The sequence below is a fragment of the Notamacropus eugenii genome, chromosome 5, assembly GCF_028372415.1.
Source record: "Notamacropus eugenii isolate mMacEug1 chromosome 5, mMacEug1.pri_v2, whole genome shotgun sequence".
In the NCBI taxonomy this organism is placed as follows: Eukaryota; Metazoa; Chordata; class Mammalia; order Diprotodontia; family Macropodidae; genus Notamacropus; species Notamacropus eugenii.
The window spans coordinates 280,299,960-280,315,558 of NC_092876.1; the positions used below are offsets into that span (position 1 = coordinate 280,299,960).

A 15,599-nucleotide genomic window follows, 5' to 3' on the forward strand; every position below is an offset into this window, starting at 1 on the left:
GTGACTCTCCTGGTGAGCATACTTCAAGATTGTTTCCTATAAGTTTTGCTGGATTGTAGATTCCAGAACCAGTGGCTTCTCCATTCAACTAGAAAGGTAGGAGAAGCCCTAAAAAATGTAGTTGTGTACCCTTAGTAAACATTATGTCTAGGTTTTCAAAGCTATTAGGGGCTTCAGCTTCAACTTTAGGCACAAGGCAATTTCTATTTCCTAGGACTTTCAATATGTACTTACACTAGTTGCTAGAGCTGAAATGTAGTTAATAGTAAACCTTTTAAAAGAACATCCAGCACCTCCTTTTTCTTTATGCTATTCCACACTCATCTTTTCTCTTGACTACAACAGGTGAAATAAGCAGCAACAGTGATAGAATCTATCTCACCTTGCTTTCATAATATTTCTCTCGCTTGTCAGTCTGTATGGAACGGATGACGTTGCCTGCATACTCAATCACCATCTCACCTGCATCAATGTTTCTCTTACAGAACAGGCCCCGACCATGGATGGGAGACCTAGGACATAAACAGAAGCAAAAAGAGTCCTAAAAGCTGACATTTGATTAGTTGAAATTTGCCAATAAGTCCACAACAATCTGCCAACCTTTCCCCCCCTGGAGGAAGCAGAATCTGGACCTATATGCCTCCCAAAAGTTGTTCTCTGTTCTTGATGAGTGAAGTCTGAACAGTTAGCTAGCAAAATCATTATGTGAGGATCCTTTAGTCAGCTACCAAAAATAGCTGTAACTTGCAACCAATGCCATCTGCAAAATGGGTCTATTCTACCTATTTGTTCCACTCAGATTTTAGATAAGCTTTCAGGGTTTCAGCCATACCTGTAGACCCCAACTGCTTCCTTGGAAGTCTTCTTTAAGTGCCGGAAACGCATGGGCATGGGCAAATCCATGCTAGTCGCCCTTCTGAAAGACAGCAGGATATACTTTTAACCACACTTCTTCATGGAACAGACTACTCTGGCAAAGTCTTGGACTAAAGCTCCAACACAGAGATAATGACTACATGGTTCCCTTTGCACGGTGTCTAGCATAGGTGCATATACAATTAAACACATAAATGCTTTCTGGCAATGACAATGAAGATGGTGATAGTAACTATTGTAGGGGGTTTGGAAAAATCAAACAGAATTGATATCTTCACAGTACACTAAGGCTATACAAGAGAAGAGAATCAATAATCAAAAAACCCCACCAATTTAAAGTCATGCAAATTTCAGAGCAGGTTCACAGAATCGAATTTTTTGCTAATTAGCCACTGTTACCATGTCACTCATGTCTCAGTCACTTTTTTTTTCTTGTGACCCCAGAATTCTAATTAAAGCAGGTTATGGATTTTCTTCTATTGTTGTAGCAACAAGAGACAAATTTAGCATCTTTCTCTCTTCCTACCTACTCCCTTTGCCTTAACTTCTTTGATTAGTTGTCTACTTAATTGCTTACCTAGCTGACTTCAGCTGTACTTCTTCTTCTTCCTCATCATTGGGGTTATATTCAGGAGGTTGTCGATGTTTAGAAGCCAAGAAGTTAAACATGTCAAATGCTGACTTCCTGGAAATCAAAGATCAAAAAACATTTAGAGAAAATGCCTAAGGTGGGAAAGCCGGAAATGAGAGACAATGATAGTCCAGAAAATTCAAAGAAAAAGATCACATCAGTGGCATTTATCTACAAACTAAAACCTAAAACTCCTTTCCAAGCCATGGGTGAATGGTACTTGCCTCAGGTGGACTTCAGCCCTGGCTGAACCATGAGGATTCAGGGGGGGTTCATTGGCCTCCTCGGGTTTGTGGAATCGAAACTTATAATTCCTACAATGTTTGGCCCCCGAAAGCTGTTCAATTAGGAATACAACTGCATCATGAAGAATCCCTAGCATCTTTAAGCCATTCACACCTGTAAAGATCATAAGCATTAGGATGGGTAACAGGAAACTGTAATACTCAAAAGACAGCCCAACTACAGAAAAACCTTCCAAAGTCACCACAGAACCTGTATTGTAAACAACAGCCAGAAGCTGGCTTTAGATCTTTAATTAATAATCCTCCCTGACAAATTCAGAAGAAGTTGATCTGATTTCAGTGCCACAGAGAAGACTGGTCAGTCTCAGCTCCCTAACATCTCCCATGAATAAAACTGGGAAAGTCCAAATGGAACACAAAACCTAAGTTTACAGAAAAGCAAACTACTTAGATATCAAAGCATACTCCAGCACAGAAAGGACTTTGCATTTTTTCACAAAGGCTTACCCTTCCCTTTTCACTCCTAAGGATTTTCCCCTCATATCTCCTGAGCTGCTAGAATGAACTAGACTTTCAATAATAACAGGAACTTAAAAGTACACTCACTTTGACACACTTCCACATATAATCAATTACATATTGGTTCAAATCAAGAAGCTACTGGAATATTGAGAGAGGAAAAAGCCAATAGCTTTACCTGCAAATGAAAGCTGTTTGAGACGAGCATTGGATCGGGCTTCCTGAACTTTATCTGTCAATGATTTCCATGCATCTGTAATGATATTAAGAAACTAGTAACAAAACTTTTAAGTACATTTCTTGTCAAGTTAGTAGCCTGTACCCTTTAAGCCAGTTTGTTATATAAAGAGAGAGACAGAGAGAGTCAGAGAGAGAAAGAGAAAGAGACAGAGAGAGAGAGAGAGAGAGTGTGTGTGTGTGTGTGTGTACACACACACACACACACACTTTTTTTTCTATAAGGGAGGACAAGGCAATAACAGTAGGAATGGATGAAATGCCAATTTTTACATATTTCCCAAAGAATCTGTATCTCTAAGTCCATGAGTTGGGTCTTTAACTTCAGTGCCTGATAATATTTGTTTTATTCTTGCCCCTGGTCAAAACAGTCCTCAGAAACTTGTCCAAATACGTAACTTTTCCCCATTCTATACACTTTAAGTGCATTCCCCAAGGCTTCAGTCCTTGGTCATTTCTTCTCCACACAGACATTCTGCCCTGGTAAAGTGCATCCAATGTTAAAATTTTCACCTCTATGAAGATTTCTCCCATATCTATACCTGATCTCTCATTCAAACTCTGGTCCTATTTTGTTAAGTAATGTTACTTGGATGGATAGTTTAAACTCTTGTTTTGATCCTCAAATTCTGGACACTATCCCTTGAACGTCTTTATCCCCTCAAGTTCAACATCTGTAAAATGTGAAATGGGAGGGGGGAGGGAAGGTCCCCATAAATTCTGACATCCCTATAAATTCCTAATCTATACTATGTCCTATATTTAAAACTGAACACATAATTTCTCTACCAATAAAACTAGCTACTTCTTTCATTTTTTTCTACTTATACTACCCAGCACTAACCATCTTGCATGCTTCTACTAGATTTAAGCAAAATACTGTTCTCTTTGCGGCATTTCCCCTATTCAAAAACCTTTGATGGCTCCCATGGCTTATAAAATAAACAACAAACTTTTAAAACTGGCATTCAAGACATGCTCTTTTTAATCTTATCTCGGACTACTTTCAACATGAGACCTCTCCTCCAGACAGAGTTGTGATCTAGTCCTTGTCTCCTGTATTTACTTTGTACAGTCTTGCTTTGGGGTCTTTGCTCGCAAAGTTCCTTCTGATAAGGAAGCTCTTCCCAAACCTTCTGGAAGCCTATCTAAATCCTATCTAACTACCAAAATCCAATTTGAATACCTGTATTAACTCCCACTTTGCTTATGCTTACTTGAAACCATGATTTCTCCCTTCTCTGAACTTCTTTAGTACTTACAGTTTAAACCACTTACTTGAAATAAAGTTTTATATGGTTATCGTTTCCCTAACTAGGCTGTGAATTCAATGAAGATGTGGTATGGACTGTGTCTTATGTTGCATTAAAAAAAAAAATCTAAACTTAGTAACCATTTTTACACTGTTTTGAATACATACAGCATCCATCACAATGCCCAATACACAGTAAATACTCTTATAAATATTACTTGACACACTGATCTCCAAAAATCCCTATCAAGCTGAAACAGATTATAATGGTAGAATCTTTTGAACCTCATGGAGCAGCCAAACATTTCAGTCCACATACCTTCAATGCTTTCTGCACAAATTTGAAAACCATCATCACTTGAGATTTCAAAAACAAGCCCCTTCTTTGGCTTTTTCTCTCCAATGCTTTCCTTCCGCTTCTGTTCTTGCTGTAACCAAAACATCAATGGAGAACTGAAGTTGCTTTCCTCTTCTTCACTCACTTTGGGTTCTGAGAGAGAGAAAATAAAATTCGAGACAGACTTCTGTAATTATTTCTGCTGACAGTTTTCCTTTCTTGAATAGGTTTCATAGGGGTAATTATATTACGTCAGATTCAAAGAATTAGTGAGTAGTCAGGTTATTCCCTATGAGGAATTAGAAAAATCTGACAATGTCCCAAGCCACAATGTCTGGGGATCTTCTCTTCTCTAACAAAAAGCCATTCTTTTGTTACACATCGTCTATAACAATGGATAGAGTACTTAAGATCCAGAGCTTTCCAACCTTTAACTAACTATAACTCCTTTAACTAAGGAGTCATAGAATTTCACTAAATGTCCTCAGAGGCCTTTTAGTTCAAGCCATACTTGAAAAAAACAATCTTCTGAAAAAGAATTCCCATTACAATATAGCAGACAAGTTGTCATCCAATTCCTCCTTGAAGATCTCTAGGGTGAAACCCATAACTTCCTAGAGAGGCCATTTTAATAAGGAATAGCTCTAATTGTTAAGAAGTTTTTCCCAAAATGAAGCCTAAATTTGTCTCTTTTCAACTCTCATCCACTGTGTCTAATTCTACATTCTGGGATCAAACAGTAGTCTATCCCTTCTTCTACATGACACCTTTCAAATACTGAAAGGTAGCTATCACATCCTCTCTAAGCACTCTCTTCTATAAGCTAACTGTCTCTAGTTTCTTCACCTAATCTTAATATGACATGGACATGAAGCTCTTCCCCATTCTGCTTGCACTTCTTTGGAAATTTCCTAGCTTATTAATGCTCTTTCTAAACAATATTCTAGATGTGATCTGACCTGGGCAGATTACAATAGGACTATCACATCTTTATTCTGGAAAAGTAGCCTCCTATTATAGACCAAGATCACCTTAGGCTTCTTATCACCGTATCTCAAATTGAGCTTGTACTCCATTAAAGCTCTCAGTTCTTTTTTTTTTTTTTTTTCCAGATACCTATCCAGATATTTTGGATTCTAATTCTGTCCTTCAGCATAGTAACTATTCTAATGTATCTTTAAGTTAGCTGTAAATCTGATAAGCATTTTATTTATGTCTGTACTGAAGTTAAGGATAAAAATGTTAAACAGCATAGGGTCAAATAGTGAATCCTGGGACACACAGCTGGAGACCTCCTTCCAAGTTAATGATGAATCATCAATGACTACTCTTCTGAGAGTTGAGCCTTTCAATTTATTTAGTTGAATGACCATGGATCATATCACTTAATTCCTAAGCCTGTTTCCTCATTTGTAAAATGAGAATAACATTACACCTCAGAGTGTTGTGATAATCAAATATATGTAAAGCACTCTGCAGACTTTAAAGGTCTATATGAATGTCAGTTACTTTAAAATACTACTTTTACTGTTTTTTATTAATTAGCTTTCCCTACCAATTACCCCCTTGATAAATTTGCCTTTCTCCCCTTCTTTCCATGTAAATTTCATCATTTTACATGATTCTACAAAGTAATCCAAATGGGATTTTAATGGATATCAAATTAAGTCAATAAATTAAATGTGACTTCCTGATTTACTTCACCAGTACACAGCAAGAATAAGTAAGAAAATGGTAGTTGTACATATCAGGTTTTACAACTAAAAGCAGGTTCTCTTACATCTCCTGCATAATAATAATGAAGGTTAGTTAGCATCCTTTAGTCAAGCCACTTCACTAATTATGCAAATCCTACACTGCTTGCTATTAAAGCAGCAGAAAAGCATGTCCAAATATTTATTCTTGGGACTCCTTTAAATAATAGGTAAGCCACCAAAAATACTCTGTTTAGTTGACAACCACATACTTACCTGCATTTTCTTGCTCATTTGTTGAATTCTGTGTTGGCAATTCTTCCTGAATTGCAGTCGTTTGCCTGAACAAAGAAAACCAAATGCTAAGAAAACATCATTTTTATTGCAACTCAAAAATAATAGCATATGATATAGCTATGCCAGTTTCACAAATCAATGCCCATGGGGGGTTGGGGAATGGGATGGCACTTGATAAAACTTTAAATAGAATGTCCTGAATAAGAATATTCTATATTTTTATATACTTTATACTTTTCCAAATCATTTCACCTGTTCAAAGACAGTCAAGAATTAGAAAGTACAAAACATACAACTGTCCTTTCTGAAACACTTGCTCTAAAATATTGTCTGTCCTTATAGAAAATTTTATTCCCCCACTTCTTCTATATAACTATTTTTGGACAACTAGAAATTCCACATCCTCATTTTAAAAGTTGTAAATTGGATCCTTAAAATTACTTTTTGTGGTCACAGTATTTGGAGGGAAAAATTGAAGGGAGGCTTATTAACACTTTAACTTCCAAATTGGTTCTAATTTAACAATTTAAGCAAACTGCAAGGTTTCATTTGAATCTTGTCCACTTTGACTTTTAAAATTAACAATAATACAAAAGGGGCAGGAGTGGATAAAGGCAGGGACTTGCCTGAGCTCTCCCAAATTGCTCTCCAAGGCTGCTGATTTCTTTTCATGTTTTTCTTGCAAGGGTTAAAATAACACCTCAAAATGAATTCTGAAGTGGCAGTACCAACACAAGGATGAGGTAAAAACAATTTTCCAATCCCAGACAATTCAGAAGGTCAGCAAGAAAAGTCTGTCTCAGACTGCTGACAGGCCAGCAGTAGGCCCTGGGGAAGATGGCTTGCTTCTGCAGTTCTCAGCCGATAAACACTGGGGAGTGGGGGGGAAGGGGTTGGACAACTGGTCAGAAGTAGATCACAGCGGACTCTTTGCTAGCTCTTGTGGCAGGACTCTGTTTGTTGCACTGTCTAGAGGTGATTCTAGGTCACAGTTCCAAGGTGAGGAATAGCACTAGCTGGAACTGTAGTCACAGTTCCAAGGTGGAAAGGTGTGCTTTATGGTCGCTCACAAACCAGAGCACAGCCTAAGAGACCAATGACCACACCTAGAGCATAACATCCTGAAAGAATTGAAATCTTATAGACCCCAGCAGCACAAAAAAACCTTAAGTTTGGGACAGTGCCTCAGGAGCAGAGCCCAAATTTAAAACAAAGTTAGAAGTGAAGGAACAGGCTGGAAAAAAATGAGCAAACAAACAAACAAACACACACAAACACACATACACACACAGCATTAGTAAGCTAGGTGGAGACAGGAAAGATCAAGGCACAAATTCATAAGACAACAACGTCAATTGTTTTAAAAAAGAAAAAGTCACATGCAAAGCATCGAAGAAAAATATGAATTGGTCTCAGCCTTCTTCCCCCAACTCCTGCAAGAGCTCAAAAAGGATTTAAAAAAACTAAATAAGAGGGACAGAAGAAAAACTGGGGAAAAAAATGACGGTGATGCAAGAAAATCATGAAAAAAGAAATCAACAGCCTGCTAAAGGAGATACAAAAAAGTAATACCTTAAAAAAATTGGCCAAATGGTAAAAGAGGAACAAAAATTCACTGAGGAGAACATTCCTTAGAAAGCAAAATAGGTCACATGGAAGAAGAGGTACAATAATTCACTGAAGAAAAGAATTCCTTAAAAAGTACAACTGGCCAAGTGGAAAAAGGAGGTGCAAAAGCCTGCTAAATAAAATAATGCCTTAAAAATCAGAACTGGGAAAATGGAAGCTAATGACTTCAGGAGACATTAAAAAACAGTAAAACAAAATTTAAAAAAGAAAAAAACAGAAGAAAATGTGAAATAGCTCATTGGAAAAACAAATGACTTGGAGAACAGATCTAGGAGAGATAACTTAAGAATTACTGGACTACCTGAAAGCCATGATCAAAAAAGAAGAGACTAGATATCATCTTTCAAGAAATTATCAAGGAAAACTGCCTTAATATCCTAGAACCAGAGGGTAAAATAGAAAATAAAAGAATCCACCTCCTGAAAGAGATCCCCAAATGAAAATTCCTATGAGTATGACAGCCAGATTCCAGAGCTCCTAGGTGAAGGAGTTCTAAGCAGCTAGAAAGAAGCAATTCAAATGCTGTGAAGCCACAGTCAAGATAAAAGAAGATTGAGCAACTTCCACATTAGAGGATCAAAGGGCTTGGAATACGATATTCTGGAGGGCAAAAGAGGTAGGACGACCAACTAAGAACCACCTACTCAGCAAAACAGAGGGAAAAACAGACGTTTAACAAAATAGACAACTTTCAAGTATTCCTGAGGAAAAGACCAGAGCTGAACAGAAAATCTGACATTCAAACAGAAGACTCAGGAGAAACATAAAAAGGTAAACATGAAAGAGTAATCCTAGGGAATCGATAATTAAATTGTTTGCATTCCTATATGGGAAGATAATACATGTAATTAATAAGAACTTTTTCACTACTGGGGCAGCTTAAAGGAGTTTATGTAGACAGAGAACATCAGTGTGAGGTGATTATATTTGAATGAACTCCAAAAAAAATTAAGGGGGGAGAAATAAGGATGTACTGGGGGAAGGGGGAAAATTTTCTTACGCAGAAGAGGCAAGCAAGGAGGAACTTTTACAATGGAGGGGAAAATGATGGGAGTGGGAGGTGGCAGGCAATGCTTGAACTTCACTAGTATTTGAACTGGTTCAAAGAAGGAATACATACCTACAATACGTAAACATACACATACAGACACACACATACAAAGCTATGTATAAAAATGAAACTTACCCAATAGGGAAATAGAAGGGAAAAGGGATGAGAAAAGGGAAGGAGGAGAAAAAGGGGAAGGTGGCTCAAGGGAAGCACTGGTTGGAAGCAGAACAGACTTCAGGAGAGACACGATAAAAAGAGAGAGACAGACAGAGAGAGAGAGGAAGAAACAGATGATGGGATGAAGGGAAATTGTTGCTGTCAGTTGTTTCAGTTATGTTTGACTCTTCATGACCCCACTGTAAGTTTTCTTGGCAAAGTTACTGGAGTAGTTAGCTACTTCCTTCTCTAGTTCATTTTACAGATGAGGAAACTGAGACAAACAGGGTTAAGTGGCTTGCCCAGGGTCACACAACTAGTAAGTGTCTGAGGTCAGATTTGAATTCAGGAAGATGAGCCTTCCTGAACCCAGGCCTGGTACTCTGTTCACAGAGTCACTTCGCTTGTCCCTGTAGGGAAATACACAGTAATTGTAACTGTGAATGTGAATGAGCTGTGTTCACCCATAAAACAGAAGCAGATAGCAGAATTGATGAGAAACCAAAATGCAACAGTATGTTGGTTGACATGAGACACACCTGAAACAGAAAAACAGAGCTGAAATAAAGGGCTGGAGCAGAATGTGATATGCTTTAGCTGAAATAAAAAGAGCAGGGGTAGCAATCATCTCAGACAAAGCAAAAACAAAAATAGACCCAGTTGAAGAAGATAATCAGGGAAACTACATTTTGCTGAAAGGTACCATGCACAATGAAGTAATAGCAAAAATTTTGACAATAAGTTTCTTGATAAAGATCTCGTTTCTCAAATATATACTGAATACAGAACTGAGTCAAATTTGTAAAAATAAGAGCCATTCCCCAAATTAATAAGTGGTCAAAGGATATGAACGTGCAGTTTTCAGAAGAAATCAAAGCTATTTATAAGTATATGAAAAAAAGCTCTAAATCACTATTGATTAGAGAAATGCAAATTCAAACAATTCTGAGGTACCTATCACCTTCATATTTATCAGAAATGATAAATGTTGGATTTGATGAGGGAAAAACAGGTGCATTAATGAACTGCTGGTGAAACTGTTGAATTGGTCCAACCATTTTGGAAAACAATTTGGAACTATACCTGAAGGGCTACAAAACTGTAAATATCCTTGGATCCCACAATACCGTTACCAGGTTTGCATCTCAAAGACGTCAAAGAAAAAAGAAAAGGACCTATATGTACAAAAATATAGTAGCTCTTTTTGTGGTGGTAAAGAACTGGAAACTGAAGACATGCTCATCAATTAGCAGGTGGCTGAGCAAGACTGTGATACCGTACTATTGTGCTAAAAGAAATGACAAGGGAGATCGTTTCAGAAACACATGGCAAGACCTATATGAACTGATGTAAAGTGAAGTGAGAAGAACCTGGAGTTGTATACAGTAATAGCAATGTTGTAAAGATGATCAACTGTAAAAGACCTGGCTACTATGATCAATACCATGATCTGAGAACTCATGATGAAAAAATGCTATTCACCTCTAAAACAAACTGTTGAACTTCAAGTGCTAATTGAAATATAACTTTCTCACTTTATTTTTCTTGCTTTTTTGGCAACATGGCCAATATGGAAATATTATGTTTTGCATGATTTCACATATATAATTGATATCACATGGCTTGCCTTCTCCACGAGTGGGGAGGTAGTAGAACGGAGGGAGAGAATCTAGAACTCAAAATTTAAAAAGTAAAGAATGTTAAAAAAACAAACAAAACAGGGTAAATTTTAAAAGCCATACAAGCAGAAGAATATCTAATCTTAAACTAAAATCTTCTTTTCAGCTTACCTTGTAGACTGTCCACAATCCTTTTGTGATGACTGATCCATGTTAGCTGTATCCTGAACATCTGACTTTGATCCTGGAGTCCTGGAAAAGAAGTGTTTAGGACTGTTCAAAAAACCTACTGAGAAATATTTAGGTTAAATTAAAAGGCCTAGTCTTAGCCAGCTGGTGACTCAGTCCTCAAGATGGCTCCCCAAATAGAATTAACTGTTCCCTGGTAGCCTCAGACAAAGAAGAAATAAAAGCTATCATGAAGTGCTTCAAACCTCAATAAATGACTAAAGAGAGATGCTTCTTCTCAAGGGCCTTAGCACCCACTGATGGGACTGAATTTGCTCTTGTAACTGCTACAGTGATACATTTAAATGATATCAAAAACAAAACAAAACAAAAAACCCCAGTAATTTATGAGGGAAAAGAACAATAGGAAAAGAGGCAACAGTGGGAAAAGTTTTAAATTCGCCCTTGTTCTGATGACACAATGTAACCAACAGTGGCATTTCTTACCCTGTCGCTGACGTCAGGGATGTAGGGTTGGCTTCTGGATGTGGAATGTGTGCTTCCGAGGAACTGGTCCGCACGTGGGAAACCTTGTGCTTCTTACCATTCCCTTTGTCCAAAGGCAGCTGAATCCGTTTGACTTTTGGCCTGGACTTCGTGGGACCTAGCACTGAGCTGCTTGCTGACTGTTGGCCAGAAGATGGGGACCCCCCAGGAGAGGCTGAGCTAGCATGCATAACTGAGGATGAAGCCTTGCTCTGCTCTACTCCTGTGTTGCTGGGAACATCAACCAGCTGGGGAAAGCTTGACAACTGGCTCCCTGAAGTTGAAGCAACATCCAACTGGGAGGGGAGAATCCCAGTTTTGCTGGCAAGGAGCTGGGTCATGTGCTGAAGCTGATAGGATCCTTCTGGTTCATTAGATGAAGGGGCAACTGTCATGCCCACAGTCTGGGTGGAGGGAAGCACACAAATACTGGATGCAGCTGTCATTGCAGCAGTGGAGGGGGCCTGTGATGTTCCCAGCTGTGAAAACATTCCTGACCCTGGTGGCAAAGCCATGGGCTGTTCCTGAAGCCCCAGGCTCTGCTGGCTGGCTTTGATTAAGAGATTGCTTATTGAGCCAATGTCTGGGGCACCAAGCAACCTTGGGCTAGTTAACGTCACTGAGCCCTGTCCCAAAACATGTCCTGGAACTGATCCACCAGTGGTAGGGGCTGTTGTAGCTTGCATGGAAACAACATTAAGAACAGAGGAACCTGATGCCAAACCAGAAACAGGTCCTGCTGTGAGGTGGCTGGTATCTGGGCCTATTGTTGATGTCCCAACTGTTGAAGCAGCAGCTCCTCCCACATTCTGTGGTAACAAGGGTGCCTGTTCAAAGTACATGATACCAGATTTAGACCTTTTGATGATGTTGGGGACTGTTCTGTGGGAGGTGGTATTTCCAAGTGATCCCAAATCTAATAGACTTGGATGGTTTGAAAGCTGGGAGGGTGTAAAATTAATCAGAGTCATGTTAGAGACCATATCAGAAGGGGCAATAGATGATGAAGTGCTTGATGGAGCAAGTTTTTTATTCTTTCGAGAGTGAAGGCGAGATATGGGCCTTTTCTTTAACCCAGGAGGTGAAGTGGATGCAGAAGTATTGAGGTCTGTCCTCTGATTAGTTTCTGAAACCAAAAGTTGGGGATCCGGAGGAGGCTGGACACCAATCAACAAGCCTGAAGTAGGATTATTCAAGTTCGGTGGGAAACTACTTTGAGTAGCTGCAGGAAAGGAATGTAAGTGCTGGTGATGAGTCATGGGGAGCAATCCTTTGCTAGAAGGGGGGAACAAAGACTGAGATGATGGCAAACTTGGATTCAGGCCTGTGGCTAGAGTGAGACCACTGCCCATGGGCCCAAGCACTGATGTGTTTGTTTCCATCACATTGGGGGCAGAACTAACTGAGGGAGTCAGCTGTATTTTTTGAGTCACTCCATTTGGAAGAGTTTGCAGAACATAAAGTGGTTGCATATTCTGGTTGACAACAAGGAGTTTTTCAGTGGCCGGTTTCATGTGAGGTGGAGTGGTCTGGACAGCTGCATTTGAAATCTGAGATGGACCAGGGCTGTCTGTGGAACTGGGAACATATTTCTGATTCTGAAGGGGAACAGTAGGAGAAACAGGAACCTGAAGGCTAGGAGTGCTGCTGTTTCTAGTTAAGTCCTGGTTGTTGCCATGTCCTTGTTCTACTGAACCACAAGGAGGGCTAGCAATATGGTCTGCATCCATGTGCCCTGGGATGAAATGATCTGGGGTCATGTGGCCTTCTGGGGTTGGATCTACTCCTGGACTCAACAGGGCTGAGTCACTTTCAGTTGAGGCTACAGATTTTTCTGTGATTGTCACTCTCTTCTCCCCTGTATCTGAGATTACTGCCAGTCTGTTTGGGTTCTGGCTGGGGACAGTGGGGCTCCGGGTAGTTAGGACAGAGAGATCTGATGGGAGCTCTAAAGGCAACTCAAACTGTTCCTCTGCTGACATAGAGGAAGACACACTACTGTCCACAGGCTCTGCTGTTGGTAATTGCTGAGAAAACACTTCAAAGAGGCCCATATCTTTTCCACGGTTGCTGTCAAGACCCAACCCCTCTCCAAGAGTCAGAAGTTCAGATGAAGATGACTCTGGACTCTCTCCTAAAGCCTGCATGGAGGGAGTATTCTTTAACACAAAGTCCATGATATCTGAGGGTAGGATGTTTCCACAGTCATCACTATTGTTGTTGTCAGAATCAGATTTTAGAAGCTCAGTATTATAAGTATCTAGCAGGTTTTTATCTGAAGGGGTACTTGTGTGGACTCTGCGGCCAGATTCCAGTGAGCTGAGTTGGGCCTCCAAGGAATCTTGTCCTTGTGTTTTCACCCTGCTTACAGGATGGCAGTTGTCTATCTTTGGTTCATTAGTTTTATGACCAGCTGAACTCTTGATGACATGTTCCTTTTCCCCAGAATCTTCAGTTCGATCAAGTTTTAAGTTCTCTGTCCCATTTTCTTTGCCATTTCTTTTGGGAAGCTGATTGACTTTCCTTGCTGTAGTTGTGACACTAGTATCACTCTCTGTCCCATCATCTACACCATCTAGCTGTGAAATCTTGGGGAGGTCACATTGCTCTTCCTCCCGAAATAAATTATGTGATCCCAATCGCTCTTCCCCACTTGAAGAAATCACTGTCCTGGTGAAGTTGTAGTAGTATAAATCATCTTCATCTGAGGTGCTTAAGTCATCAGCCCCATCCACCTGCCCTTCAGCTGACCTCTTTCCTCGTTTCTTGCCTGAAGAACTGCTAAAGAATGGAATATCTTCCTCCCCATAGGATCTCACTCCATAGAGAGGGGTGAGCCCAAAAAACATATTAGAGCGGGCTCGAGCACTACGGCGAGGATATCTCCTCTTGTAGGAGCTATCTTCTTGAGGCTTGGTGCCATCTTGGAGCATCAAGCTTCTGTCCTGGACAGGAAGATTTGGATAGGTGTTACTCTGAGATTCTTGGGATGAAGTATCATTGGGGCTGGGCTGTGCCACAGAGCCATCTCCTAGACTTTCTGAAGTTGAAGATGATTCTGCCAAAGTTGCTGATTCCATTCCTTGGGATGGAGAAACAGGAACAATTTCTTTCGATGTGTTTTTGGATGGACTCTCACTTTCCATTTTCAATGGTGTCAAGGTCACTTTGACTGTGCGTTTCCGAGGTGTCTGTGATTCCTTGGCTGGTCCTTCCAACTGCACAGATGGAGCTTTGGTGCCTCCTGAAATAGGAAGAACTTTATCCCCACTCTTTTCAGAAGAAATATTATTACAAGATCGCTGACTTACATGCTCAGATGTCAAAACCTGATTGACAAACTCTGGCTTTAGGTTTCCTTCCTCACCAGCCATGACCTGACCAGGATCCAGAAAAGACTTAATGGAATGTTTCTCTTTGAAAGTTTCTTTACCAGATTTTTTTCCTTTCTGTCTTCTATCTCTAGAACTAGATGTCACTTGTTCATTTGCAATAGCTGATTTGCTGTTCACCCCAGGTGACTTCAATGCTTTAGTTTCTATGTCTTTAACTGGAGAAAGGTTTTCTGACTGGGTAGAGTTGGTATGTTGGTCTCTCTCCTTCTTCTGTCCCCTCAAATGGAGTGGTGAGAAGGAAAGAGCCTCTTTGGAAGAAAATGACACTGAAGAAGGTTCAACAAAAGTGCCCAATTTACTCACATTTACCTCTCCAGGTGTTGTATTATGAGCCTGGGAGGCTGGTTTAGGATTCCCAGGATAAGCCAGGGTGTGTATTGATCCCTCTGAGCCCTTGGAATTCAACATTCTGCCCTTCTCTCCTTTCAAGGAGGAGCTTTTAGTTGACAAGTCTGCAGCACAAATATGTTTCAATTCTGAAGGTGAAGGTCCATCCATATGACTTGTTTTAGTCCCAACTGTAAGCAATGTCCTTTGAGAACTTGAAGAAGTTGGAGTGTTCTGACCCAAAGTATTTGGAGTGCTTGAATTTAATGACCCTAGGAAGTGGTCAATTGTTTTTACACTTGACTCATGATCAGTGGAGGTACCAATGCTAGAGATAGAGGAAACACTGTGACGGGAATAAGCATTCCCAGCTCTCATTGGGGACATTATCCGGAATTTGGACCGCTGGGGTGACAGAGAGGAAGTGCTGTGACGTCTGGATCCAATGCTTCGAAGCCCAGAGGAGAGTAAAGGGTCTCCCACTGTGACTATCTCATGGGTAGTTGGGGTAGGACTCCCTAAATGAAAGAGAGAAAATAAAGGCTACAATGGAAAAAAATACACAATATCTACTGGTCTCAAATATCTACATACAGTTTAGTAAAATTTATAAAACTAGA

At 39.9% G+C, this 15,599-nt stretch overlaps 1 protein-coding gene across 2 annotated transcripts in view; it reads right to left on the reverse strand.

Annotated features, from left to right (window-relative positions):
• The window catches only part of KMT2A (lysine methyltransferase 2A), an 82,251-nt gene that overhangs the window by 5,242 nt on the left and 61,410 nt on the right, over nt 1–15,599 (reverse strand). For both annotated transcript variants that reach the window (XM_072613035.1, XM_072613034.1), the window contains 9 exons: nt 11,219–15,497; nt 10,715–10,795; nt 6,068–6,132; nt 4,080–4,250; nt 2,450–2,524; nt 1,732–1,906; nt 1,454–1,561; nt 833–916; nt 383–512 (listed from right to left, as the gene is read on the reverse strand). In XM_072613035.1, the coding sequence (XP_072469136.1) occupies nt 383–512; nt 833–916; nt 1,454–1,561; nt 1,732–1,906; nt 2,450–2,524; nt 4,080–4,250; nt 6,068–6,132; nt 10,715–10,795; nt 11,219–15,497 (5,168 nt within the window). The remainder of the gene's footprint in view (nt 1–382; nt 513–832; nt 917–1,453; nt 1,562–1,731; nt 1,907–2,449; nt 2,525–4,079; nt 4,251–6,067; nt 6,133–10,714; nt 10,796–11,218; nt 15,498–15,599) is intronic.